The sequence below is a fragment of the Lynx rufus genome, unplaced genomic scaffold (assembly GCF_022079265.1).
Source record: "Lynx rufus isolate CCGP_SWC_20201006 ecotype Redwood Valley unplaced genomic scaffold, mLynRuf1.p SCAF_4, whole genome shotgun sequence".
NCBI lineage: Eukaryota > Metazoa > Chordata > Mammalia > Carnivora > Felidae > Lynx > Lynx rufus.
The window spans coordinates 61,762,227-61,788,993 of NW_025814856.1; the positions used below are offsets into that span (position 1 = coordinate 61,762,227).

Sequence of the window (26,767 nt, forward strand, 5' to 3'; positions counted from 1 at the left end):
GAGGTGTCCCTAAAGCAAGGATAGGAAAAAGCGGACAACTGAAAGAGTGAGAACAGTACTTGGAAGGTAGATAAGATCAGATCAGAGGCAGATCAGAGAAGGCGCTTCATCGGCTAAAGCGCTACAGCGACCCGTCCAGCGTGGGCGGGCCCTCTTTCCCTCCAGGCCCCGCCCCTGAAGAGACCCCGTTCACCTCCCGCCTCCGCCCTTCAAGACAGGCCCTGCCCCCAGCCAGGCCCCGCCCCTCCACCGGCCCCCTCCACCAGGCCCCGCCCCCTAGCCAGGCTATGATACCCCGCTTCTGACAGGCCCAGGCCCCGCCCTCAGCCCTGCCCCCCCATCTGACTGGCCCGGCTCTCAGCAAGGCCCCGACCCCAGCCCAGTTCTGAACCCCCTCTACCAGGCCCCGCCTCCCCTGCCGGACCCCTCCCCTCTGACAGGCCCCGCCTATCGGCAGCGCTCTTCATTCCGCTGTGCCTTCTCCACCAGGCCCCGCCCTCCAGTCTGGTTCTGACACTTCACTCTGCAAGGCCCCGCCCCTCCGGCTGGACCCCGCCCCTCCGCCGGGCCACCTCCACCAGGCCCCGCCCCCTAGCCAGGCTCTGACACCCCCCTGACAGGCCCCGCCCATCAGCCGTCCCCGCCGCCGCCCGGGCCCATCCACTCCATCAGGCCCCGCCCCTCCATCTGGCCACGCCCCGGCGGACAGCGAGCAGGAAGCTTTGGAGGCTCCGCAGGCGCGGAGTTCGGAAAGGTGTGGAGGGAGCGCGGGTCGCCGGTCGTGGTCCCCCGCCTCCCGCGCTGCCCGCCCGCTCCCGGCTGGGCCCGACTCGGTCAGCCACCTCGGCCCGCGCAGGCCCGCGGCAGCCCCGCCCGAGCGCCGGCTCGGGGCTCCACTGCTCTGGCCTGGGGAGGGCGGGGCCGGCGCGCGGCGTCATGCATATGCATGAGCGGCGCGGCGGCTCCATTGTGCCCTCGGAGCGGGCGGCGGCGCGATGGCGCGGGTGGTGGCGGCCGCGGCCCCGGGGCGGCGGGCGGCGCGGAGGGCGGGCTGAGCGCATGGAGCGGCGCGGGACGGGGGCCGCGGCGGCGAGGGGCCGGGCCGGGCCGGGCGGAGGTGAGCGGGCCGGGCGGGCAGGTGCGGGCGGCGGGGGCGGCAGGTGCGGCAGGTGCGCGCGGTGGGCAGGTGCGGCGCCCCGGGCCCGGCGCTGCGTCGCCTCTGCCCCGGGGCTCCGGCCGCGCTGGGGGCGGCCCCGGCGCCCACCTGCCGCACCTGCCGGGTGCGCGTCGCGGTTTTGGGCCCAGCGACCCCGTGCGCGCCGGGAGACCCTCACCTGAGCCTTTGTTGGGGCTGGTAGCCGGCCGAGCGCCCGACGGGTGTGCGCGGCCCCGGCGACCTCCTGAGCGGGGAGGGTGACCCCCGGCCCTCGCCCCACCTGGCTCCGCCGCCTCCGCCCCGCGCTCTGGCCGGCGGGCTCGCCTTCCGGGCTTGTCTTGGGCCGTGCGCGCCCACCGTCCAGCGACGTGGGACCCACGCAGGTCTGCTTCGGGCCGGCGACACTGGCCGACCTTTCAGCCTCCGGCCGCGGCTTCCGTGGGGACACCCCTTTCCAAACGGGACGCACGAAGCTGAGGCGGGAGGGTGTATTGCTCCCCCGACCTGCTCCCTTCCTCCTCCGCTTTCCCCCTCTGAGCTGCTCCCAGCCATCCTCCTTTCTCCCCCTCATGACCTGCTTCCTCCCTGCCCCGGTCCCCTTTCCCCACAGCCCTGCTCCCCTTTACTCCCTCCTACCCCCCCACACTTGCTTCCTCCCTGCCCTGCTCTCTTCCTGATAGTTGCAGAACATCTATGGCCACGTCTGTAAGTCGTTTGTTTTATCTCAAGATTTCGCAGGGACCTACACAGAACACGTGACTTGATCTGTAAGCCGGTGGTGGATGTAGAGAGAGTGAGCACAGACTCACCAACCAGACCCTGGCTTGCTAGCAGCGGGGGCCTCTCCAGGCTCAAGGGAGGTGCCAGGATCCGTGCGGGGTCTTAGCCTCACCTGGTGGGATACTGGCCTTGAGGACCTGCCATGCCCAGGGGCTGGTTACTGGCTGGGAATAGAAGTGGGGGGGGGGGGGAGGGGGAGGAGGGGGAGGAGATGATGAAGGACAGGCAGGGTGTGCCTGGGGAGGACTCCAAGGGCAGCCAGGCTTCCCCATGGCGTGTCCACTGGTGGCTGCCTCCACTACAGCAGTCAGGGCTGCTGGCATAAATGCAGTCATGTGTCTTCCTCTTTCCTCAGTCCTGGGGTGGCTACCACATACCCATTTTACACATTGTAAACCGAGGCTCAGAGTAGTGAAACCCTGTAGCTGGTCTCTGATGTGTCCGGTGTCTGGGCCATTCACAAATGCTCCTTCCTGGGTGTTCGGACGACTCTAGTTAGCTGGTCAGTGTTGGGGCCTCACATGTAGAGCGGTAGGACCTGCAGACACCAGAACACCTGAGTCCCCACCTTGTGCCGTCGCGCTCACTGGAGCCGTCATTTCTACCTCCTCTGAGCCCATTTGACCCTGGTGTCCCTCCGGTTGGGGACTCGCCCTAGAACCATGGGCTCCCTGCTCTGTGACCGTGGAGTAGGCCTGCCCTCCTAGGGTCAGGTGGCTTGTCATGGGGTGTGCCGCCCCTGGGTGACCAGGCAGCCCGGACAGGGTGGAGTGGAAGAGGTTGACCCACATTAACGTCTGCCTTTGGTTGGCACGCAGGAGCCTGGGCGCAGCTGCTCTGAGGCCCTGGGGCAGGGGGCCTGAGTGGTGAGTTTTCTGGAGAAAGATGGGGCACAGAACCAGAACCAGGGCAGTTCTGCCAAGGGGTCCCGGCTTCCAGCTGGCACTGGGGCACAAGCCCCATGGGCCCGCACCGGTTTTCCTGGCTCTGTCTTCAAGGCCAGGAAGTGGGAGGAGGGTCTGCACTCAGAGGGCACCTGTCCATTTGTGGGGAGCAGCGGGTTGTGGGGTGCCCCACTCGGAGAGTCTGGGTCTTCTCAGGGAGGAGAGCAGACTCAGTTTGGCAGGAAGTCACACATACACCCAAGCACCCAGGCGTGCAGGAGGCTTAGGGGGAACTGGAACCGTCTGTGGTCTCCTCCGTGGCAGAGAAGTCTCGGGGGGTGATGTAGGAGGCCTCCTGGGGCCCCTGCCCTTCCCCCTCCTCCCCGGATCTCCGGGGCTCTCAGACTGGGGTCCCTGCGTCAGCAGCAGCCTGACCCTGACCCACAAGCTCTTTAGAAACAGGAGTCTTCCGGCCCCCGCCCTCCAGGTGAGTGTGATGTGCCAGACAGGAGGCCCAGAGCAGAGTGGAGCACCTGCAGTCTTGGGGCTCTGCACCGGGCAGGGGGCTGGTCTCCCCCCTGCTTCTGGGACAGCTGAATGGGCCCGGCCAGCCCAACCAGCCTGGGCTAAGGGAGCATTGCCGGGGGCTTCTCTGTGGAGACCACGGGTGGTGGTGGTGGTTTTTCAAGTCAACTTGTATTCTGAGAGAATTCCGGATTCACGTGCAGCTGTGAGAAATCACCCTTGTATCCTTTTCCCGGCTCCCCTGGCGGTGACGTCTCACCAGACGACAAGCACGTCACACCGGGATGCTCCGGGAATACTGGCCAGATGCACATCTCTCCTTCCGCACCTTCTTCTGTTCGCACCTGCTTCCCTCCTCCCCACCTGGCAGCTGGGCTCTGCTCCTCGCTTCTGTGATTTCATCATTTCAGGAACGTTACATAAAGGGAATCATACCGCGTGTAACCTTCGGGGACTGGCTTTTTCCACGGCTCGATCCTCTGGGGATTCCTGCTCGCTCTTCCTTTTCATGCCCGCGGGCTGTGGACGCCCCACGGCTGGCTAACTTCACCCGAAGGGCGTCTGGGTGGCCGTTCTTGAGCTGCTAGGAGGAAGCTGGTGTAGACACGCGCATAGTTTTCTGTGAACCTCAGCTTGCATGTCTCGAAGAGGAGTGCAGTTGCCCAGTTGCCCGGTAGCTGTGTGCCGACTTTCACAAGACACTGCCAGACTGTTTTCCAGAGTGGCCGCGCCATTTTCCAGTCCTACCCGCCGTGGGTAGGAGATCCAGTCCCCCCAGCCCCAGCACTTGGTGGTGTCACTGTTGTAGCCACTCTGATAGGTGCATAGCGATGCCTCCGTGTGGTGTTAGTTTGCACGTCCCCGGTGGCCATGACGTCGGATGTCTGTCTCTTCCTGAGCCGGCATGCCGTCCGGACGACCTCCTCGCTAAAATGTCTCTTTGTGTCCTCTGCCCATTTTCTATCTGGGGTGTTTATTTTTCTTTTGAGTTTTGAGAATTCTTTATATATCCTAGATACTAGTCCTTCGTCAGAGATGCGACTTGCGGGCATACCTGTCGCTCTACATCAGCAGGGCCTTTCTGAGATGACTCCCCCTCTCCCTTGTGAGGACTGCACTGGTGTCACATCTAAGGGCTCTTTTCTTGGTTCCAGGTCCCGAAGAGTTTCTCCAAAGGTTTTGTCATTTTCTGTTGTTCATTTACATCCATGGCCCATTTCAAGTTAATTTTTGCACAAGATGTGAAGTTTAGAACTTTTGGTTTCGCTTGTGGGAGCCCCGCGTTGCAATGCTGGTTTCCTCCGGTGCCTGGTCTGTGCCCTCTGTGGTCTGGTCCATTGGTTGGCAGGTCCACCCATCCATATCCACGGTGGCCGCATCACCGTCCTGGAGTTGGACGGTAGGGACCGAGGACACCAGCCTGGCTGGGTGATCCTGGCTCGCAGGCCTGTGTCTACCCAGATTCCTGGGGCCACAGCCTTCTGGACCCACTGACTCCTGCATTTTCTGGCCTCTGTTTCCAGAGTGGGACCTGGTCTGGGTGGGAGGGGAGAACAACGTTCAGAGGGGGAGCAGAGCCAGGTAGGAGGCAGACCTGCCAACTGTTCTGCCCCAGCCCCGGCTCTGCTGCGGCTCCGGGACCCACTTACCTCAGTGCTCAGTGGCACGAAGGGCCGAAGGCAGAACCACCCGTGTCACAGTTCCCACTGTACCCCTTCCCTGCTCTGGGTCCCTGATGAGGGTCCCCCCCCACGCACTTCCAGGACTATTTACAGACGACATGGTAACTTTGAGGTCCCTGGTCAGCACTCAGGAATGTGAGTCATGGGCTTGGGTGGGTTCTGGGGCGACTTTCTCACTCCTAGGCTAGAGGGAGGTGCTGTGAGTGCTGGGGTGTCTGGGTTGAGCCACCACACATTAGCTTGTCCAGGGTGGCACGTGTGCATGTTGGGGGGGGGGCTTGCAGCCCCTAAAAGGCACTGGTGCTCCAGGACAGAACCTGGACACCAGGAGGGCAGAGTCCCCCCACCCGAGATTCCCAGGGACCCCTGAGAACCACAGCCAGTGCGCCTCTGTGGTTGGGTCAGGCAGACATAGGTGTGCAGCATGCCCCTGGGGGTGCCAACAAGGGCTTGGGCTTGCTTTTGGGGGTGTTGGAGGATGTGAGTGCCTGGCCCTCCCTCCCTCATTTTTCTGAGACAGCAGTTGGAGGGGGCGGTGAGCCTCACACAGTAGGAGGACGCCCCCTGCATGGGCACATGGGTCCCAAGAAAGTTTGCCAGCCACTGCCGCCGTGTTCCCCTTGGCCCCTTGACATGCCCTTGGGCTCGCACCAACCCCCTGCCCATTGCTCCGTGTGTGCGTCCCTCCCCTTTGGGGACCTCTCAGTGGGTGTCACCGTGGCCCGTGGGGGGTCAGGTCCGCCTGGCCCTGTGCCCACGTCAGCCCTCGAGGGGCTGTCAGCCAGGAGCACGCAGGTGACCTGTACTCCCTTCCCCAGGCCAGGGTGAAGCCGGCAGGTGGCTGACCTTGCTCAGCCCTGTTTAGCAGAGCCCTCTCCCCAGAGTGGGCAAGTCTCAGAGCCTGAGCAGAAGGTGGCCAGCAGCTGGTCCTCCTCTGTTCTTCTCTGCTGGCTCTGGCCTTGGCCTCCACCCTGGGGCCTACCTGGGGGATTCTGGCACTTGGGTCCTGGGAGTTCCCTGACTTTAATGGATATCCAGGCCTTCTTGAGGGAGGGGTGTGTGAAAAGGATCTGGGTCAGAAAGCCTGCTCTATTTCAGGGTCTGTGAGTAGCAGGGCCTGGCCTGAAAGGGTTAATGCTGGCTTCCAGGCTGGCTTTAGGGGTGCAGAGGACAGAGGTTTGTCAGGGTGGGCAATTCAGGCTGAGGCTGCCCCCACCCCCACAGTGGCCCTCAGACCCCGCTGTTGCCCGGCCCTCCATCAGTCAGAGCAGAGCAAGGGGGCCTGGTGCTGGGGGTTCCCGGCACCCCACCGACAGCCCCCGGCCACTGCATCTCCACTGACGTCCTCCTCTGTCCCCACAGCCAGACCAGCCGAGTCCCACGTAAACAGCTGTGAGGACTACTTCCTGCCACCCGCAGACCCGGCCTTTAGGCTGCCCGAGGCCAATGAACCCCATGCACCCTGTAAAACCCGCCCTGCCCCCCACACCGCACGGGTGAGTGGGTCTCCTGCCGCCCTCCCTTCTCAGGCCTCGGGTACGGGCGGGGTGGCAGGGCAGGACCTCTCCGCCCCCAGTTGCCAGCCTCCCCAGCCAGGGGTCTCGACACCCGTGGCCTCCTGACCTGGGCCTCCCCACCCACCTGTCTACTTGCAGTGATGGTCCATTTGCTTATGAGCCGGTGCCTTGGCAGCAGAGCGCCACGCAGCCAGCAGGGTCGCTGTCTGTCGTCACGACCGTGTGGGGCGTCGGCAACGCGGCACAGAGTCAGGTGAGCCTGCAGTGGGACCACCCCCGAGAGCTGCCAGGGCCCCCCTAGACCTTAGACAGAAATGGGGTTGGGCTCCCCGAGTCTGCCCCATCCTTGTAGACGAGTCCCCCCACCACATGTTGTGTGAGACTTCTTCCCCCGTCTTTGGGCCTCTGCACCCCTCCTCTCTTCCCCTCCTTCCTCCCTCACCTCTGCCCCCAGCCCCTCACTGGCAGGCCTCTCCTTTGTAGACCTTTAGAGCAACTGCAGGAAGTGAGTTGTTTGGATGATTCCCATTGGCAATTCTTGCTTCCTCGCAGGTTTTGGGGAACCCCATGGGCCCTGCAGGGAGCCCCCCCGGCAGCTCTGTAATGCCTGGTGTGGCAGGTGGTGGCCCTGCCCTGAACTCCGCACAGTGCCTCGGACAGCAGGCGTTTGGCGAGGGCGCTGCCAACAAGGGCTTCGTGCAGCAAGGAGTGTATGGCCGCGGGGGCTACCCAGGGGGCCCTGGCTTCACGGCTGGGTAAGCAGGACCCCTGACCTGTGAGGTGTGCTGGGAGTCCTCCAGGTGCAAAGCTTCTGGTTTGGCAGGTGCCTGGGACCATGTGAACCAGTCTGTTGACTGTTGTGAGTGTGATGCTCTTGCGGGCTCCCACGGCTGACGCTGGAGCATCTAGACAAGAAGGGGGCCCCGGCAGGTGCTATGTGGCCCCCGGGCGACAGGCAGGGAAGCACTTCTGAGCCAAGCCATCTGTGTCTCTCACAGGTATGCGGGCGGCCCGGGGGGGCCAGGGGGCCTGGGTCTGCCCTCACATGCCACACGACCCTCCACCGATTTTACTCAGGCGGCAGCAGCAGCTGCAGTGGCTGCTGCTGCGGCCACCGCCACGGCCACCGCCACGGCCACCGTGGCCGCCCTCCAGGAGAAGCAGAGCCAGGAGCTGAGCCAGTACGGAGCGGTGAGGCCCAGCCGCTCCTCCTGTGCAGCCCACATGTGCTGGTCTGGAAGGCAGGGACCAGTCGGGCAGCTGGGGTTGGGGACTGGGGATGTGCACACAGAGAGATGAGGGGGTTGAGGGGGTGCAGGGGGCAACTGGGCAGCACCCACAGTGGTGGGGGTACTGAATGGCTCCTCTCTTTTCTCCCCAGATGGGGGCCGGGCAGGCTTTTAACAGCCAGTTCCTGCAGCACGGAGGTCCCCGGGGGCCCAGCGTCCCTGGCAGCATGAACCCCACCAGCGTGGGAGGGCTGCTGGGCCCCTCTGGCATGAACCCCATGGGCATGAACCCCACCCGGGCAGCAGGCATGGCACCCCTCTATGCAGGGCAGCGCCTGCCCCAGCACGGGTACCCTGGGCCTCCCCAGGCCCAGCCACTGCCCCGACAGGGGGTCAAGAGAGCCTACTCCAGCGAGGTGAGTATCCATTCCTCCCTCATCCTGAGCTCCACCCAGACCCATGGTGAGGTTGGGCATCTGTGTGAGAGAAGCGGCCACGCCTCATGGAGCGGGCACCACATCCTCCCTGGGACCTGGCTTCCCCGACACCTGTTCCCCTGGCATGGTGCCTCTTTCAGGTTTATCCAGGACAGCAGTACCTGCCAGGAAGCCAGTACGGACCCAGTGCCACCCAGTACACGTCCGGTGCCGGGCCGCCCCCTGCCCCGTCCTCCTACCCTGGGCACCGGCTGCCCCTTCAGCAGGGTGTGGGCCAGTCCCTGTCCGCCTCTGGCCCAGCAGGACTGCACTACAAGGTAGGCATGGCTCCTCCGGGCCTGACACAGCTCCTGCTGGGCCCTGTGCACTCAGGGTGACCAAGAAGCCAGGAGCTTCACAGGGTTCCTGACCAGGGCAGGGATCCAGCTCTGAAAGGACCCTCTGAAATTCATGTATCTTGTTGGAAATTGGGTGTAGGGAGCAGTAGGCAGGCCCCCAAGTCACTTGAATTTCATTGTGGAAAAGTGTCTCCACTCCCTCCACTCACCATGGAGAAGCCCAGCAAGGCCTGGGCGGGGGGGGGTGTTTTTTCAGCCTCTCTGTGGCTCTCCCAAAACCCCTCTGACACATGGGGTCATCTTGTTCTCTATAGTAGCAATTTTTTTTTAATTACACAACGATATGTGCTCCCTGCAGATCACATGGTAAACTTCAAAAGTGTACAGAGAAAACAGGCTAGTGCCATGTGTGTGGTGGGCTCCCTGCCCCCAGCCCACTCCTTGAGTCAGGTTCAGGGGCCCGGCGGTGGGCAGGCTGGGGCCCCGGGCGCACACCGTGTTTTCCCTACAGCCCACAGAGCAGTTCAACGGGCAGGGTGCCAACTTCAACGGGGGAAGCATCAGCTACAGCCAGCCCGGCCTGAGTGGGGTACGGGCACATGGGTGGGCGGCTCTCAGGGTGGGCACGTGGACAGAGGGCACCCAAGCAGGAGGAAGTGCGGGTGGCCAGCCGGATACCCCTGCCCATTTCTGTTGTGACTGGTCCCAGCGGGTGCTTTGAGAACAAACTCCACCCCCCACCATCCCACCTTGACTGTTTGCTCAACCCCACAGCCCACCCGTTCCATCCCTGGCTACCCCAGCTCCCCACTGCCTGGGAGCCCCACGCCACCCATGACCCCCGGCAGCAGCGTCCCCTACATGTCCACCAGCCAGGAGGTCAAATCGCCTTTCCTGCCAGACCTCAAGCCCAGCGTGAGCTCCTTGCACCCATCACCCCCCAGTGAGTGTCACCTGCTCTTAAGACGGTTGGGCGGGGGTCCCAGGACCCCAGAGTTCTGCAGGGAATGTGGGGGTGGGGGGCCCTCAGTTTCATTTTGTGCTCCTAGAACTCTGCACATCCGTTCAAGGTGTTGATCTCCTCCCTAGAAAAATACCCCCCCACACAAAGTTCTGTGTATAATTTGAGGGGATTTATGGGCCTCCTGAGGTCCACTCCTGGTTAAGAGACCCATGCTCTGGGGGAGACCACCACACAGAAGCTGGGGTCCTAGAACCCTAGCTCAAGCGCTAGGATGATGGCAGGTGGTCCGTTCACACCTTCTTAGCCTCGCACCCCTTCTGAAAGCACAGGAGCACCCTCTTTTCTGGGTTTGGGGCACGTTCTCTAGTCATAACTTAGGGGACATGGGGCCAGGTGACTGAGGCAGGACAGAACAGCGGGAGAACCGGGACAGAACCAAGATCCTATTCCCGTTGGGGGTGATGGCCGGGCCCAGGACCCCGGGGGAGATGCTGCCCACACCAGCCCGAGCAGGAGGATGAGGGGACCTGCCCCCCCTCCCCCCCCCCCCAACCCGGGGCCCTGCCACAGGGGTGGCTGGCTCATAGCAGCGTGTCGCAGGCAGCGGCCCGGGTGATGAGCTGCGGCTGACCTTCCCGGTGCGGGACGGGGTAGTGCTGGAGCCCTTCCGCCTGCAGCACAACCTGGCTGTGAGCAACCACGCATTCCAGCTCCGGGACTCTGTCTACAAGACCTTGATGCTGAGGTGAGCGGGCCCTGCGGCCCCGCCTAGCTGCGCAGCCCCCTCCAGCCCCTGACCCTTCTCAGAGGCCCCACCCCTCCGGAGGCCCCGCCCCCAGTGTGGCCCCGCCTAGAGACCCCTGTTCAGTGCCTCCGCCCCACGGAGAGGTCCCACCCCAAGATATTCCCTCCCACCCACGCCCCACTCCATGAAACCCTGCCCCTCAGCCACATCTCAGCGGCCTGGAGCCCGGCTCCGCCACACAGTGTGACCCCGCCCTGCAGCCCCCTTCCCAGAGGTCCCGCCCCGCCCTGTGGCCCTGCCTAGCTGCGCGCAGTCCCCTCCGGCTTCCTGAGGCTTCTCAGTGGTCCCACCCAACGGCCCCTTTCTAGGGCCCCGCCCTCTTGCCCCATCCCCACTGTGGCTCTGTACCGAGCCCCGCCCTGCATCCCCTGCTCAGCGGCCCACCCCTCGCAGGCCAGACCTGGAGCTGCAGTTCAAGTGCTATCACCATGAGGACCGGCAGACCAACACCAACTGGCCGGCGTCGGTGCAGGTCAGCGTCAACGCCACCCCGCTCACCATCGAGCGCGGCGACAACAAGACTTCCCACAAGCCGCTGTACCTGAAGCACGTGTGCCAGCCGGGCCGCAACACCATCCAGATCACAGTCACAGCCTGCTGCTGCGTGAGTGCCTCCTGGGCCTGCAGGGGCCTGGCTGTGCTTGCCCCCGACCCCAGCCCCTGCCGAGAGAGGGGACCTCCCTCCTCCCTGGTGAGGCCTGCTCACCGGGGCCTGGCGCTCTCGCTTACTCCCTACAAGACGGCGGCCTGTCCTTCCCCAGGGGGAGGCTGACCTGAACCCTCCCCGGCTGGGGACTCCAGGCAGGCCCAGGCCCTGCACAGACACCGAGGTGCAGTTTGCAGGGCGTGCAGGGGGGCTCTTGGGGGTTGGTGCTCTGACAGGCCGCAGACAGACAGCTAGTGCGGGATGTGGGGGTGTGGGCCGCGCCCCTGACCCTCCTCACCTCCCGCAGTCCCACCTGTTCGTGCTGCAGCTGGTGCACCGGCCGTCCGTCCGCTCGGTGCTGCAGGGCCTCCTCAGGAAGCGCCTCCTGCCCGCGGAGCACTGTATCACCAAGAGTGAGTGGCTGCCCGGTGACCAGCCACCACATGGCACACCCCCACATCTGCCGGGGCTGGGGACTCGGGGGGTAGGGGCAGCGGCCGGCCCAGCTGGCGGCCCCTCACTCGAGTCCTCTCCCCGTGCACGCCAGTAAAACGCAACTTCAGCAGCGGCACCGTCCCCGGCACCCCTGGGCCCAACGGTGAGGACGGGGTGGAGCAGACAGCCATCAAGGTGTCCCTCAGGTGCCCCATCACATTCCGCAGGATCCAGCTCCCCGCCCGAGGCCATGACTGTCGCCACATACAGGTGGGTGGTCCAGAACTTGTGACGTGCAGCGGTTTCCCGCGGACCCTCCACCAGCAGGTGACCAGCCAGCGGGCGGGTAGCCGGCTCCCCCACGTGCTTCCCAGACCAGCCCCCACGCACTCACCAGACCGTCCCCCACGTGCTCCCCAGACCAGGCATTGGTTTCTTGGAGCGCACCCCATGGTTTCCTGCGTTCTCGTGTCACATCTCAAGAGGCGTCAGGGTGGCGGGTGGGGTCTTCCTGCCCTGGCCAGGAGCAGCATGCACAGACCCTGGCCCTAGTTTCCCTTCAGCACCGTGTCCCGGAGGTGGGTCTTTGCCAGCACAGATACCCTATTCTTTGGCCACAAGGCACTCTAGTCCCATGAGGGCTGTGCTCTCCCGGCTGCCCCCAGGGCCAAGCACTTAGCATGGTGCCCCGGGCAAGCCTGGCCCACGTGGCTTCTCAACATTCACGTAACTCAGCCCGAAACCACAAGGCTCAATCGCAAAGTGCGGCCCGGTTGCCCCCGGCACCCGTGTGAGAAGCCATCTCTCCTGCTCCCCGCAGTGTTTCGACCTGGAGTCCTACCTGCAGCTCAACTGTGAGCGGGGGACCTGGCGGTGCCCTGTGTGCAAGTGAGTGTCTCCCAGACAGTCCTCCTGGGATCCCAGGCACGGGGACCAACAAAACCCCAGGTTTAGGGGGTCACAGAGCAGACGAGGACAGTACGGCTCAGGGCACAAGTCTCACGCACACAGTCGCTTTGTGCGAGGTCATCTCTGAGATCATCTCATAGAATAGCTTTACGTGGGGTCCGTGTACACGGGGTCATCGCATGCGGGGTCACTTCATGCCATGTGGCCTCAAGCAGGGTGAGAGAGCCGAGAAGTGTGCCGGGGCGAGGTCGGGCTAGGCCCCTGAGCCACATGCCTTTGGTTTCCTATAGCAAGACAGCGCTGCTGGAGGGCCTGCAGGTGGACCAGTATGTGCTGGGCGTCCTCGTTCACATTCAGAAGTAAGTGTCTTCGTGCCGTTCCGCCGCCCGTGGCCCTATGACAGCTCGGCCACGGGGCGGGCTGATTCCGGCCGCAGATGGAACCCACATCCAACCGGGCCCGGCCGCCCACGGGGCCTGTGTGATGGGCCATGCGGCTACAGGCATTGGAGTAGAGGTCTGCTTAGAAGCAGGCCAGGGGCCGAGAGAGATGGCAAGGACAGCTGGTGACCAGCCACGTGTCCCTGCCCAGTTCTGACTACGAGGAGATCACCATCGACCCCACGTGCAGCTGGAAGCCGGTGCCCGTAAAGCCCGACGTTCACGTCAAGGAAGAGCCAGATGGGCCAGTGCTGAAGCGCTGTCGCACCGTGAGCCCCGCACACATGCTCATGCCCAGCGTGATGGAGATGATAGCAGCCCTGGGCCCCGCCGCCACCCCCTTCGCCCCCCTGCAGCCCCCCTCGGCCCCGGCCCCAGCCCCTGGTGACTACCCCGGCCAGGGTGAGTGCCACGGGCCAGTGATTTGCTCTCTCCAGACCAGTCTGCTGCGGGCCCTGTGCCTGGGGGTGCCTCCTGGGGACCTGGTGGGGTAGGTGTGGCCATGCCATGGGGACGGGCAGGGGGACCCGGCATTTGGGAACGGAGGCTCTCTGCTGGCCCGCTGGGGGCCTGGCCCCACCTGACCCCATGTGTGGGTGTGGCTGGGTGAGGCCCGCTCCCCTGTGATGAAAGGAAATGCTCTTTTCTGTAAAACCCAGAGCTACCTGCGGAGAGCACTGGGAGCCTGGACCGCCAGCCCCCCTCACCCCCCGGCTTCTCCCCAGTGCCAGCTCCCAGGCCTCACCCAACATGGGCTCTGCTCTCAGGTTCCAGCTTCCTGGGACCCGGGACCTTCCCTGAGTCCTTCCCGCCTGCCACGCCCAGCACCCCGGCCCTTCCTGAGTTCACCCCAGGGCCACCCCCCAGCTCCTACCAGTCCGACATTCCTAGCAGCCTCCTGACACCTGAGAAGTCTGTTCCCTGCCTCCCAGGCCAGGTCAGTGCAAGCTGTGGGGCGGAGGGCCAGCTCCAGGGGGCCAGGAGCTGTTCTACCTGGTTCTTCTCTCCTTCTCCAGATGCCGCCAGCGGGTCACCTGGACCCTGCACACAACCCAGGGGCTCCAGGGCTGCTCGCCCCCAGCCTTGGAGGTGCCCCAGGGCCCCAGCTGCACCATCCAAACCCTCCCCCAGCATCCCGGCAGCCCCTGGGCCCAGTGAGCTCAGGCCCCATCGGCGAGTTGGCCTTCAGCACTGCCACAGGCGTGATGGGGCCCCCCATGTCTGGGGCGGGGGAGGCCCCGGAACCAGCCCTGGACGTGAGTACAGGCCCCATGCCAGGGAGCGCATGGGAGCTGGGGCTGGGGACGGTGTGTCCGTCGTCCCCAGGGTCCACATGCTTCATAGAAGGGAGGACACTGACGCCCTAGTGACCTCGAAGCCAGGACAGCTGGTCAGATAGCGTCAGCTCTTTTGATGATGAGTGTCAGGTACCTGAGTAGCCGCGGGATGACTCTGTCCAGGCAGTTGGCTACAGGAACCTGTGTAGAGTCCCCAAGAAGATTGGGCTTGCAGAGGACCACACTGGCCTCGGTGTGGTTTGAGCTGACCCACAGGTGTCGCGTGAGCCAAACTCAGTGCGTGCACTGCAGGTAACGGTCTTTCTCTCTAATAAACCGAACACCCTGAAGTTCAGTGGGAGAAAATTAGAGCAGCTCAAAGCAGAATATCCCAGACACTGGAAACCCCACTTCTTGCATTTGCTCTGTTCACATCGGGGTCCCCACATGGCCCCATGCATGCCCCCTGGGGCAGACACTCTGTGTCCCAGGTTGTCCTTGGACAACTTGTATGGAGTGATTTCTGGTCAAAGAGCAGCCTTCGGCAGGGAGAGGCCCGTGCAGGCTGAGGGGCTCAGGCACAGGGTCCCCTGCAGGGGTGTGGTGGGCCTGAGGCCAAAGCTGCTGATGGCTTTGCTTTGTCCCCAGCTGCTCCCAGAACTGACCAACCCCGAAGAACTGCTGTCCTACCTTGGCCCACCTGACCTCCCCACAAACAGCAATGACGACCTTCTCTCTCTCTTCGAGAACAACTGATCCTGTCGCCCCCGCCCAGCTGGCGGGGACACACCCACAGATGCCACCACACCCTGCCCCAGCCACCTGCCCACCACCCCCCTCGGACCGTGGAGGCAGCTGCGCTGGGTGGGAGGGGACCTCAGACACCCCGCCCCCGCCCAGCTCAGCCCCACCCCATCCACCACCTGCTGCCCCCGACCCCAGCTGGGCCCCGTCCATACACACCTGTGTCCCCAACCTCGCCCCCGGACCCAACCCTGCCTGCTCCCACCAGCCTGCATCTTGTCCAGCGTTGACCCTTCTGTTGCAGTGACCCTGTGGCTCCCTGGCGAGGAGCAGGGCAGCCCTGTCCTGAGCCTGAGCTCGCAGTGGGAGCGGGTCCGTCTTCCCACCCGAAGCCTCAGGCCAGGGCCATGGGGTAGGAGGTCCAAAGCACAACAATGTACATAGTGTAGAAACACTAAGAGCTCTGGGCAAGCAGCCGGGGACCCTGCGGGCTCCTGCCCCTCCTGGGTGCAGACAGCGGGGCAGATGGCCGTGAGCTTCGGTCTCCCGGGGGTGGGTGCCCAGACCCAGCTCTGTGTACAGACTCCAGCGGGCTGCCCGAGTACCCCTTTTCCGTGAACGTGAAGAATTGGTCCCGCTGTGTTTTTTAAAACTGCCTCTCCCACGTCCACCCCGGGGCCAGGCCGGGTGGGGGAGGGGGGCCAGTCGTGTCCCCTGTCTGCCAGTCTCTATTAAAGGACTCCTTCAAGGTGGGCCTGGCCAGTCCCTCCTTTGTGCCCTGCCCGTGTTCCTCACATGGGCAGGGCTCCATTCCAAGCCAAGACCCGGCTGTTCCTGCCTCACGGTAAATTTCCTGGTCTCTGGAATTTTCCAAGTTGGCCTCAGCTGGAGAACTATTTTGTGAGGTGTTACCAGGGCCAGGAGACACATCTGCCACCATGTCACTGTGTGTGGACGTGCCTGGGGTAGGGAGCCAGGGGCCTCGGGAGGGGCCTTAGACACCAGCCCCAGGCGGCTCATGGAGGGTGGTCCTGGGCTCCCGGGTCCTGCAGGCCCCTCTGTCTGCCAGCTGCTTGGGTGGCCTTTTCCTCCTGGCCCCAAGGGTCTTCCTGTACAGCAGGTCTGAACCCTGTGGTGGGGTGCTGAAAGCTCGGGTGGAAGGTGTCCCAGCCCCAGGTGGCTTTAGCCGTTGACATCTCGGGACCCCAGGTGTGAGCCTTAGTGTCTGCCTGCAGCCTGTTCCTTGCTGAGGGAATGGGAAGTGCCACCCAGCATGGCAGGGGACGAGGGGCCCGTCCAGAGTGCTGTTCCCCTGGGGGAGGGGGGGCAGAGCAGGGTGCCACGTGGGGTGTGGTCTCGCTGGACATCCGTGCACCGTCAGCGTGTTCTGGGTGCTTCTAGGTGGAACGGAGAACCCTAGACCTGAGCTGAGGCAGTCCTCCCAAGGGATGGGCGGGGCCACGTGGGGACTCCTCTCGAACAACGTGGGGTGACAGCAAAGTGCGATCATTCACATAGGACGTGCCATTTTAGTAAAGCACAACACCAAATCTACCTTTCACGGGATTCCTATGTATGCGCTATAGTTCCGGGGGACAGCGAGGGCACACCGATGTGCTTCACCGTGGGGGGTACCGGTGATGACCTCCAGGTGAGTGGCAGCTGTCCTCGTGCTTCATCATGTCCTCATGTCTGCCATGTGTGCAATATGAAAACAAGCCGGCGGGACTCAGAGCACTGACCACCACCCACCAGCTCTTCTCAAATGCCCGGGGGGACACCCCTTGCCTGAGGCGACGGGACAAGTCTCCATAAATTAAAGAGACAGAAATCCTACGAGGTACCTTCTCTGAGCCCAGCGGGACAAGGCTGCGTGTTACCAACAGCATTCAGGTGGGACACCGTAACCTATGGAACAGTAACGAGCGTGGAGGTCAAACAACCGCTACGGTCCAAGGCGCAGAGGAGTACGGAGCCGAATTACAAGATACTTTGCAGCCAAGCAGGCATTAAGAGGCAACAGTGAAAGCAGCGACAGGAGGGAATTTTCTAGCTGCCAACAGCTCTCAACACTCCAACTCTGCACCTGAAGGAACTAGGGAAACAGTCCAAAGCCGCAGAGAGGAGGAAATCAAGGCCCATGCAGAGGAGACCAGGTAAACGCACATCTCTAAGAAGCGACAGAATGATCCGACCTGGAGTCTGACCGAGTGACTAAGGTCAGCAATAGGGCCAGAAACTGCGGCCACCGTCACAGAGAGAAGACAGACAACCCAGTGTGCAGGTCCCGGGAGGCGAGGGGACCACAGAGTGCACACTCTAGCATGGTCGCGGAGCCCCTGGTCAACCTGCCCTCCAAGCACACACACACAAGCTGGGACCCCATGCAGCTCGGGTTCGTTTACCTGACATCGAGGAATCCCCCATCTTTAGCCTCAGGAGCCCCTTCCCTGCAGCGCGGCCCCTGCCTCACCCCCTCCCAAGCTGGGCCAGCCACGGGGACCAGGATGGGCATCATGACACAAGTCGGGACACCAGGCCCCTTTTGGAGGGAGGGTCCCTGGACAGGATCACTTGTTTTAGTTTACATTTGAGGTTAGGAATCACTGGCCACTTGCCCAATCCAGTTTTTTTTTTTTTTTTCCCAATCCAGTTTTTAAAGTTGGTGTCTATGAATTGCCCAGATGCTAAGTGCAGTGGGCTCATGTGAGGTGACGCACCGTCACTGTCCCTGTTGTGCGGCCACCCACCACTACTCTGCGTCTGTCAGCAGACAATGACTTAGCATGGTCTTGAGCCTGTCAGTGGGATCACGGGGCTGCGCCCCCTCGTTAGCTGCTGGCCACCCAGGCTGGCACCTCCTTGTCTGTGACGGGTGTGGGGGACGAGCTGACACCACTCCTGCCTCCACACCTCCGGCCAGCCCCCCTCCACTTGTGCCCTTTCCGTGTACGTTCGCCACGGCTCAGGCTGCGAGTGACTGGGACCAGCTTGGAAGGGAAGGATGGAAGCTAGCCATCCTGAAAGGGCCACCCAGTGCCTTGGGGACAGCCGGACTCTGGCAGGCACAGCCCCGGAACGGCCTGCCCCTGTTGAGGGCCTCATTCTCCAGAGCAGCGGCTGCCAGGGAGCAAGAGACCTGCCTTTCCAAGCCCTGCCTGCTCTCGCCGACACCCCACCAAGGCTTCAGCTACCTGCTTTGCAGTGGGGGGGCTCTGGCTGGCTGGCTAGGGGTCGAGACCAGGGTAGGGTCAGGAGTGCTCCCCACCACAGGGAACAGGTACCAGAAGTACCACGGCCCCTGCTGACCTGTCACAGGCCACCTGCCAGAGACACACAAGCTTCTCCTCCCAAATCCAGGCTTCGCCTGACCTGCCCCTGCCCCAGGGGGCCCTCCTCCAGAACAAGTCGGGGCGCCTGCTGTGGCCACTGCTCTCTCCATGGCTGCTTCCGTGGCCTCCGTGCAGCTGATCACAGACAACTTGGTAGTGATCATTCCCACATGTTTTATTCACAAATTTTTTTAATTTATTTTACTTTATTTTATTTATTTATTTATTTTTTTTTGAGAGTGAGAGAGAGAGTGAGCAGGGGAGGGGCAGAGAGAGGGAGACGCAGAACCAGAAGCAGACCCCAGGCTCTGAGCTGTCAGCACGGAGCCCGACGTGGGGCTCGAACCCATGAACCACAAGATCATGACCTGAGCCAAAGTCAGATGCTTTAACTGACTGAGCACCCCAGGCGCCCCCTGATGTTTTATTCAAAAACACTTCCATCTTTGCAAAGTTAAACAGCACAGGGAGCGTCTGCACGACCCTCGGGTTTGCGGACTGAGCATTTTGCCGCCTCTTTCCTCCCACCATCTTTTCGTGTAGCTGTGTTTTTTATGTGCACACAGTTGTTGCCAACTTTGGAAAGTCAGTTGCAGATGGACCTTTGGTCTCTAAACACCTCAGCTTGCATCTTGGAGAAACAAAAATGTTCCCTTACGTGAGCACATCCAGTCCCACCGCGTCCTCCATCACATTTCAGTGTCCCAATGCCTTTTATAACTTTTACCAACCGAGACTCTGTCAAGGCTCACATTTTGCGACTGGTGGCTGTGTCTCTGCTCCCTCTAAGAGAGAAGAGCCCTTGGCTTTTTTCCCTCACGCTGATTTTCTGAACAATTTGGGCCAGTTGCCTCACAGAAAGCCCCACGTTCACCTGTACATATGGTCCTGGCAACACTCAGTGCTTTGCCCTGTGTGTCCTGTCCCCTAGAAGGGACGTCTAGAGCTTGCCTGAATGCTCCTGGTCAGACAAGCCTTGGTTTTTAAGTGTCCACCCTCCAGACCGTGAGCTCCATGGGGGCGAGGACCAACTTCTGTGTCGCGATTTATCCTCAAGCCAGCAATGTTTGTCCGAGAGATTAAGCAGGGACGAGGCCCCGGTGCCCGGAACGAGCCCCCCCCCCACCCCATGGCCGGCTAAGCACCCAGCACCCCTACTGTCGCCCGCTTGCGTCTCTCCAACCAGCCTGCCGCTGTCCCGGCTGAGGCCCTGTGCCCTGCAGGTGCACTGTGGGATGGCCGGCAGGTGTCCGGCGAGCATGTGCTCCGATGAGGATTGAGGGCAGGGTGAGCCCTGATGGCCGGGGTCCCAGCACAGGCCTACGCTAGGAGCCCCTCCAACAACGTGATGGGGGTACCTCCCCCCGCCTCAGGAGCAGCCGCTCTGCTCTCCGGCTGGACTGAACCGGCTTCCCACACCCGGCCTGCAGGACACTGCTCCTCTCTCCTGAGCGGGCAGGACGCGGCACCCAGACCCCGGGGCCTTCACTCGTGTGCGCAGGTTGGCAGTCGTGCAGTCTGAGCCTGGCTTGTGGTGGCTTCTGTCTCAAAGCCAAACCTTATCCTGACCGAGGCTGCCCAAGACCACAGAGCCGGAGGCCCCTGGTTTCCAGCCGTCTCGCCAGCGACTGGCCATCCGCCTCTGTGCCCTTTGACCCTCCCCATGGGAGCCCAAAGTAAGAAGAGCCGGCGGTCAGCCACGGGGGCCACAGTCCCCAGAGCTCCCTGCGTGGGCAGGAAAGGCTGCTTCTGTGCTGCAAACACACACGCGTGGTGAAAGAAATAATAGAGCAGCCGGAGGGCTCACCCAGTGGTGGTGGGAATACAAAATGGTGCAGCCACTTTGCAGGACAGTTGGGGGGGTTGTTGTAAAACTGAACATATTCTCACCATACAGTCCGGCTAGCAAGCTCCTTGGTATTTTCCCCAAAGGAGCTCAAAACTTGTGTCCACACAGAAGCCCACACACCGGTGTCACAGCAGCCTCACTCATAGCTGCCACGACCTGGGAGCAACCAGGATTGCTGAGGAGTGTCCCTCAGCAGGTGAACGGATACTACACGGCGGTCCAGTCACACAGTGGAGTATTACTCGGTGCTAGAAAGAAATGAGCCTTTGAGCCATGGAGAGATGCGGAGGAAACGTAAACCTTATTGCCCAGTGAAGGAAGCCAGGGCTACACACTGGTCCCAATTCTCTGACCTTCCGGAAAAGACACAAGTACGGAGACAGTACGGAGGTTGCTGGTTGCCAGGGTTTTGCGGGGAGCAATGAACAGGCAGAGTGCAGGGTTTAGCCCCGTGTGACACGACAACAGTGGGTACATGCGGGACACTTGTCCAAACCCGGAGAATGCCCAACAGCAGGAGGGAGTCCTCACATCAAACGTGGACTTCGGGTGATGACGCATCAGCGTGGGCTTGTCGGTTGTAACCAGGACACCGAATTGTGGGGGTGGTGATGGTGGGGGGATGTGGGGGACGTGGGGGGAAATCTCTGTACGAAGCTTCCACTCAGTTTTGCTGTAAACCTACAACTGTTCTAAAAATGTCTATTCACAAAGTCTGTTAAAAATTTGGTGTTTTACGTATTATTTTTAAATACCAGATACAAATTCTTAATCATTGTCATTGACTTTATTTTTATTTTTTTTTTAACATTTATTCATTTTTGACAGAGCATGAGCAAGGGAGGGGCAGAGAGAGAGGGAGACACAGAATCTGAAGCAGCCTCCAGGCTCTGAGCTGTCAGCATAGAGCCCCACACGGGGCTTGAACCCACAAACTGCGAGACCATGACCTGAGCTGAAGTCAGACGCTTAACTGACTGAGCCACCCAGGCGCCCCGTCGTTGACTTTAAAACAAACAAAATGGCCTAAATGGGTGGGAAGCAGGCAGGACTCCTGTAAGCACATGTATGCCCTGCCCACACAGGTCCCCCAGCGGGTGAGGCCTGGGCTGCCACAGCCGCAGGGCCAGTTGGAGCACCAAGGCACTGGGCAGCATCCTTCCGGATGCTGGGGCCATGTAGGCTCCTAGTTCCTGCCCGTTTTCTGAGCCTGCGGCCCCAGCCCTCCACTGTGCATGAGCGTGACCAGATCGGCCTAACTCAGCCGGGACTGGTTTCTGCTGATAGGCACACGATTTTTGGCTGGTTGATACATATTTTTTAAGTTTATTCATTTATTTTTTTTAAGTCTATTCATTTATTGGGGGGGGGGCAGAAAGAGATAGAGAATCCCAAGCAGGCTCCACACTGTCAGCAAAGAGCCCAACACAGGGCTCAAACCCATGAACTGTGAGATCATGACCTGAGCTGACATCAAGAGTTGGATGCTTAACCCGCTGAGCCACCCAGGCGCCCAGATACACACATCTTTAAAAAACAACCTTGGACTTCTGGTTTAGTCACCGCAGAAGAACTCACTCCCTTCACCCCATCCCGTCAGCATCAGCACTGGACGCAAGAGACAACAGCTCTCAGCCGCCAGACAGTCGGGCCGTGGTCTCTGGGAGAAGCAAGGGGCCTGGGGCACGTCCCACATTCCCCGTGGCACCAGCCAGACCAGGCCAGGAAAGCAGACCCACAGAGAGCAGGGCCCCGGGACTGAGGAAACCCTGCCCCAGCAGCAGGGCCTGGGGTCAGGTCGAGAGAGGACCCTGCAGAGAGGCAGCTCGGGGACTCCGATGGCCCCGCTGGGTCTTGGCTGCACCTCTAGCTGCACTTGCATGGTGAGCGGTGGCTTCAGGTCAGGCCACTGCAGAGTCACACAAGACCTGTGCTCAGAAGCACCGTCCCTGTCTTGAAACTCTTCATAACTTCACAAGAAGCGGCCCCAAGTATTCATTTTGTCCTGGGCTCCAGAGTTTGTGTATGAAGTCCCGGCAGAGCCAGAGCAAGACGAGGGGCCAGAGGGACAGCTGCTGGGGGTGGGGGTGCTGAGCCAAGACTTGAAAAGTGGTCCTGGGGCAGGGACACGGCCCAGGGACGCCCCCGCGAAGGGAGGAGTGAGGGCCACCTCCCAGCACGGCTGCCAGAAAGGGAGCCTCCAACCCCATGTCCGTGGGAAAGCTCTGGGGAGGCCCATGCTGGCCGGGCCTAAACCAAATTTGGTCTAAACCAAATGCCATCACATTTCCTGGCACGGGCAGTGCGGTGAGGGGGCCCCCGAGGGCGTCGGGGCACTGACGGGAGCGGGTGCTCACCCGGCACAGCCGTCCACTGTCCACACAAGCCAGCAGCTCGACTCTGATGGAACGTGGCTCCCTGGCGACCTCACGGCCGGAGGAGGCCTCCCATGCCTGTGCCCCCCCCCCCACTGCGTCCCAGCAGCTGCGGCCCCGGATGAGCTGTCCAGGCCCACCCGCCTCGCCTGGGGCTTGGACACGGGCCGGGCCACAGGTCTAGCGATGGGATGACCTTCCCGCCTCCCCACGCTCTCCCCCACCACTTCCCTGCCAGACCCAGGCTGTCTTCCTGTCCTTCTTCCTCCCTCTCGTTCTTTCTCTCTCTCTTTTATTAAGGCACTCTACTGAGGTATGACGTACAAACAGCTGCGTATTCCGTGTGTCCAACTCAAGCCTAGAGAGAAGCCTGGCATAATTTCCTTTTCCATCTCTGCCAGAGCAGACACCATGGACGGTCTTATGTCATGCTTTATGTTTCTTTGATGATCGGTGGGCCGCATCCTGTTTTTCATACCAAATGTTCCTTTTTTGGTTTTCTTCTCTAGTGTCTTTTTCTAGTTAAAAGAACACTTCAAATATTACAGATATTGACCTTCTGTCTGTGCCTGAATCTTGCTTATCTTAACCTTGTTTATAGCCTTTGGCTGGAGTAGTTTTTAATTTTATTATTACTGACCTATGAATCTAGTCCGCGTCTCCTGGCCGCCTCTCTTCTCCGAGATTATAAAAAATAACACCTCATACTTTATATCTGGTTCTTTTAAATGTCTTATTTTTTTAATAGTATTCAGAATTTTAAGGCCATTCAAGGGTTTTACTGACCATTTCAAAAAAAAAATTTTAATGCATGTCTTTTAACATTTATTTATTTCTGAGAAAGAGAGAGAGAGAGAGAGTGCAGGGGAGGTGCAGAGAGAGGCAGCCACAGAATGCAAAGCAGGCTCTGGGCTCTGAGCTGTCAGCGCAGAGCCTGACGTGGGGCTTGAACTCACAAACCGTGAAATCATGACCTGAGCAGAAGTCAGACACCCAGCTGACTGAGCCACCCAGACGCCCCTCTTTGTTTGTTTTTAAATCCATTTTGGGATTTCTGGGATCAGTTGACCTTCAGGAAATGCTAGTTGCAGGCAGGTCGCACAGTCAGACACCGTCTCACACATCTGCAGTGCTGGCTGCTGCTTTATTTCTCCTGATTTTTCTTTATCTTCATATATCTGATTGGATCATTTCTTTTGCCCTGTTGTCTTAGTCGACTTGGGCATCCACAACAAAACATCACAATTTGGGTGGTTCAACAGCAAATGTGTATTTTCTCATGGTTCTGGAGGCTGGACGTCCAAGGTCGAGCTTCCGGCTGATCTGCTTTCTGGTGAGGCCTCTCTTCTTGACCCTCAGGAAGCTTCCTTCTCGGTCCCACAGTCTTTCCTTCGTGTGTGCGCTGAGCGAGGGAGAGCCAGACGTGAGGAGGGCATAGTCCTATGTGATCGGGGCCTGCCCTCGTGACCTCATTCAACCTGAGTTACTTCCGTGGAGACCCCATCGCCAACAGAGTCACGCTGGGGCTAAGGGCTTCAACACATGACTTGTTGAGAGGGACAGATGTCCAGTCCACAGCTGCCCTCAAACCCGCCAGGACCTCCCTCTGTGAGTCCAGTCCACTCTCTGTCCTTACAAGAGGCCTTCATCTCCAATGTCCTATTTCCTTCTAATTTCATAATTTCCCTTTGCGGCAGCTCTGCTCAGGTCTTCTTTATTGTTCTCTCTTTCCGCTGAAACCCCCATGTCTTCGCGCATGCTGTCCACCCTTAGCACTACACCCTATCACACGCTCCCCGGGATTAAAGACTGTCTTCCCACACTGCTGCAGGCCACGCCTGGGTCTGCTTCTATCGACTGTCGCCTCCCTGGACGATGGGCCACATCAGCTTGCTTTTTTGGGGTGTCTGTATTAAAGTTCTCCAAAGAAATAGAGCCAATAAAAGACACACACACATAAAGGAATTAATAGAATTAATATAAAGATATTTATCACAAGGAATTAACTCGCATGAATACAGAGGCTGACACATCCCAAGGTCTGCAAGGTGAACTGGCAGCCAGGGCCCCGGGACAAGTGATGGGGTAAGTTCCAGGCAAGAGGCAGGAGGAAGGTGGGACAGATTCGTGACTGAATGCCAGGCATTGTGTGACAGGTCAGCGGCCATGTGCCCAGGACGGCCTGCCCCTTCCGGTGCTGGCTGTTGGTTCTGGGCTCGGCTGTGTGGCCTGCGGGCAGAAGGATCATACCTTCCTCTGGGTGGAGTGGGGCAGGGTGGCATCTGAGTGGGTCGGGGTCTGCTGCAGCAGGCCAGGTGGCCCTGTGCTGGCCGGTGGCCCTCTGTTCTCTTTCATCTCCCCGAATGGTAGAGGGCCACCAGCTGGCAGTCGACACACCCCATGTTTCCCTTGGTGCCCCCCTGCCCCCAGAGCACCACGAGTATCTGGGACCTGAGCCTCTGCGTGGACGTGGCTCTCGGTCGAATCCCAGGTGCTACCTGGTGTGAGGCCCGCCTGGCTGGTTTCTGCCAGGCCTCCTGCTCTCAGGCTCTGGTAGCCTCAGGCCGGGGCCCCACTCACGGCTCCCCGCAGCAGATGCACGGTCACTCCTGGGATCTTACTGGGAAGCCCCTGTCCTGGAGGGTCTCTCAGGGCCCGGGTCTTCCCTCAGACTCTGGCAGGCCCTGAGCACCGGTGCCTCAGGGAGCTCCTTGGTCCCCTGGACCCCCCACCGTCTTCCTTATGAGTACTTAGTGACGGCTCTTGGAAGAGAGCTGAGCTATGTGTGTCTGGAGCCCCCCCGGGGACTGACAGGTTGTCGCCAAAGGCAGTGCCAGTGCGTGTGGCCCAGGGGTTCTCAGAGAGGACTTGCATTTGCTTTAACACTCTGCTGTCCCTGTCTCGAAATCCTTGATAAATTTTTTTAATTGTATTTATTAAAAAAATTTTTTTGTAATGTTAATTTACTTTTGAGAGAGACAGTGTGAGCGATGGAAGGACAGAGACAGAGAGGGAGACACAGAATCTGAAGCAGCTCCAGGCTCCGAGCTGTCAGCACAGAACCTGACACGGGGCTCGAACTCCTGAACTGGGAGATTATGACCCGAGCTGAAGTCTCTTAACCTACTGAGCCACCCAGACGCCCCACCACGGTTTTTTTGTTTGTTTTAATTTCAAGCCAAGCCCTGCTGATGAGCACCGAGCAGAGAGTCAGGGAGAATGGGCGTCCACCCTGGCTCTACCTTTGGCTGGCTCTGCAGTCTTCAGGAAATTTCTCATCCTCCCTGAGCTTTCTCTGCCCTTGGGGAAAACAGCAGCTTCACGGGGCTGGGGGGGCCCTGACAGTCCCCAGAATTCTGAAGGAACTGGGCCTCGTTGCCCTGCTTCAGGTACTGCGCCCCTTTCTGTGCCGGGGACATTTCCCACCTGGCGAGTCCCAGGGGAGGCTGTGTGCACACTCCAGACAGCAGCAGCCTCCAGAGATCTGCGTGATCCGGGCTCCACTGGCAGATGGACCGCCCCCGCCCCGCCATCGCGTTGACGATTCTGGAGGCCGAGGCAGCAGCTGCATTCCCCACCCCCCCACACCCCCCCCACCCCCGCCCCGCCCCACCTCCCGCCGGGGCCGTCATGGGCTGGGGCGTCTCCCCCAGCGGCGGGTGCTGCTTTCCCGGCTCTGATCGCCTGCTACTTCCCGGCCTGTGTCCCCTTCTGCCGCCGGCCGGCCAGCTACCCAAAGCGTTGCTCCTGCTCCCTCCTCACCAGCAGGAGGCGGGGGGGGGGGGGGGGGGGGTGGCAGCGTGCCCGGACCCACACATTCATCTTCCCGGATTCCTGCACCAGGGTGCAAGCAGCTGGGCGGGCTCCCGGGGAAGCCGCCGAGAACAGGCCTGACTGGTGGCGTCACTCCCAGCCTTCTGGCCTCTTCCTTCTCTCCCCTTCCTAGTCTTCCGGCAGGCAGTCGGATGAAGAACGTGAACTTGGGGGCTGCGGAGAGGCCCCTGAGGTGACTGGCCTGAGCCTGAGGGACGGGAAGAGCAGAGTCCCCGGGGCCCCTGTCTGGCGATTTGGGACCTGGGGCTTCTTTATGTAGGAAAAGGACTCGGGGTTATTTTGTTTTACCTTAACAGCTGATATCTCATTTATTAAAGTTGTCATTTTAAAACATAACTCTTTAGCTTAGAAACCATGTTAGTATCTTTGTGAGTATAGCAGATTTGAACTTGTTTTTAATAATTTTCAAATATTTCCTTTTTTTAATGTTTTTTTTTTTTTTTTTTTTTTGGACACAGAGACAGAGAGAGCACGCAGGGGAGGGGCAGAGAGAAGGGGACAGAGGATCCAAAGTGGGCTCCACACTGTCAGCACAGAGCCTGATGTGGGGCTTGAACCCATGAACCATGAGATCATGACCCGAGCCAAAGTCTGACTCTTAACCAACTG

At 60.8% G+C, this 26,767-nt stretch overlaps 1 protein-coding gene across 4 annotated transcripts; it reads left to right on the forward strand.

The window, feature by feature from the left end:
* Nucleotides 1-695: 695 nt before the first annotated feature.
* Nucleotides 696-15,521, forward strand: ZMIZ2 (zinc finger MIZ-type containing 2). 4 transcript variants are annotated; one of them, XM_047095747.1, is made up of 19 exons: nt 696-754; nt 6,390-6,523; nt 6,683-6,797; nt 7,097-7,299; nt 7,543-7,735; nt 7,926-8,189; nt 8,351-8,527; nt 9,060-9,137; nt 9,323-9,491; nt 10,113-10,257; nt 10,711-10,921; nt 11,271-11,376; nt 11,511-11,668; nt 12,219-12,286; nt 12,598-12,666; nt 12,899-13,149; nt 13,515-13,684; nt 13,764-14,003; nt 14,673-15,521. In XM_047095747.1, the coding sequence occupies exons 2-19, from the start codon at nt 6,474-6,476 to the stop codon at nt 14,778-14,780; spliced, it is 2,775 nt and encodes a 924-aa protein (XP_046951703.1). In that variant the 5' UTR covers nt 696-754; nt 6,390-6,473; the 3' UTR covers nt 14,781-15,521. The 4 variants fall into 4 exon arrangements, with proteins under 4 accessions (XP_046951703.1, XP_046951702.1, XP_046951704.1 ...); XM_047095746.1 differs by lacking the exon at nt 696-754 and adding an exon at nt 1,072-1,117; XM_047095748.1 differs by lacking the exons at nt 696-754; nt 9,060-9,137 and adding an exon at nt 1,072-1,117.
* Nucleotides 15,522-26,767: the final 11,246 nt, after the last annotated feature.

Bases quoted from the DNA above. Each gene is read 5' to 3' on its own strand.
- ZMIZ2 (XM_047095747.1), top strand. From the start codon at position 6,474: ATGAACCCCATGCACCCTGTAAAACCCGCCCTGCCCCCCACACCGCAC. The intron at 9,138-9,322 runs GTACGGGCACAT...TCAACCCCACAG, and splicing joins GCCAGCCCGGCCTGAGTGGG to CCCACCCGTTCCATCCCTGG. The intron at 12,287-12,597 runs GTGAGTGTCTCC...GGTTTCCTATAG, and splicing joins TGGCGGTGCCCTGTGTGCAA to CAAGACAGCGCTGCTGGAGG.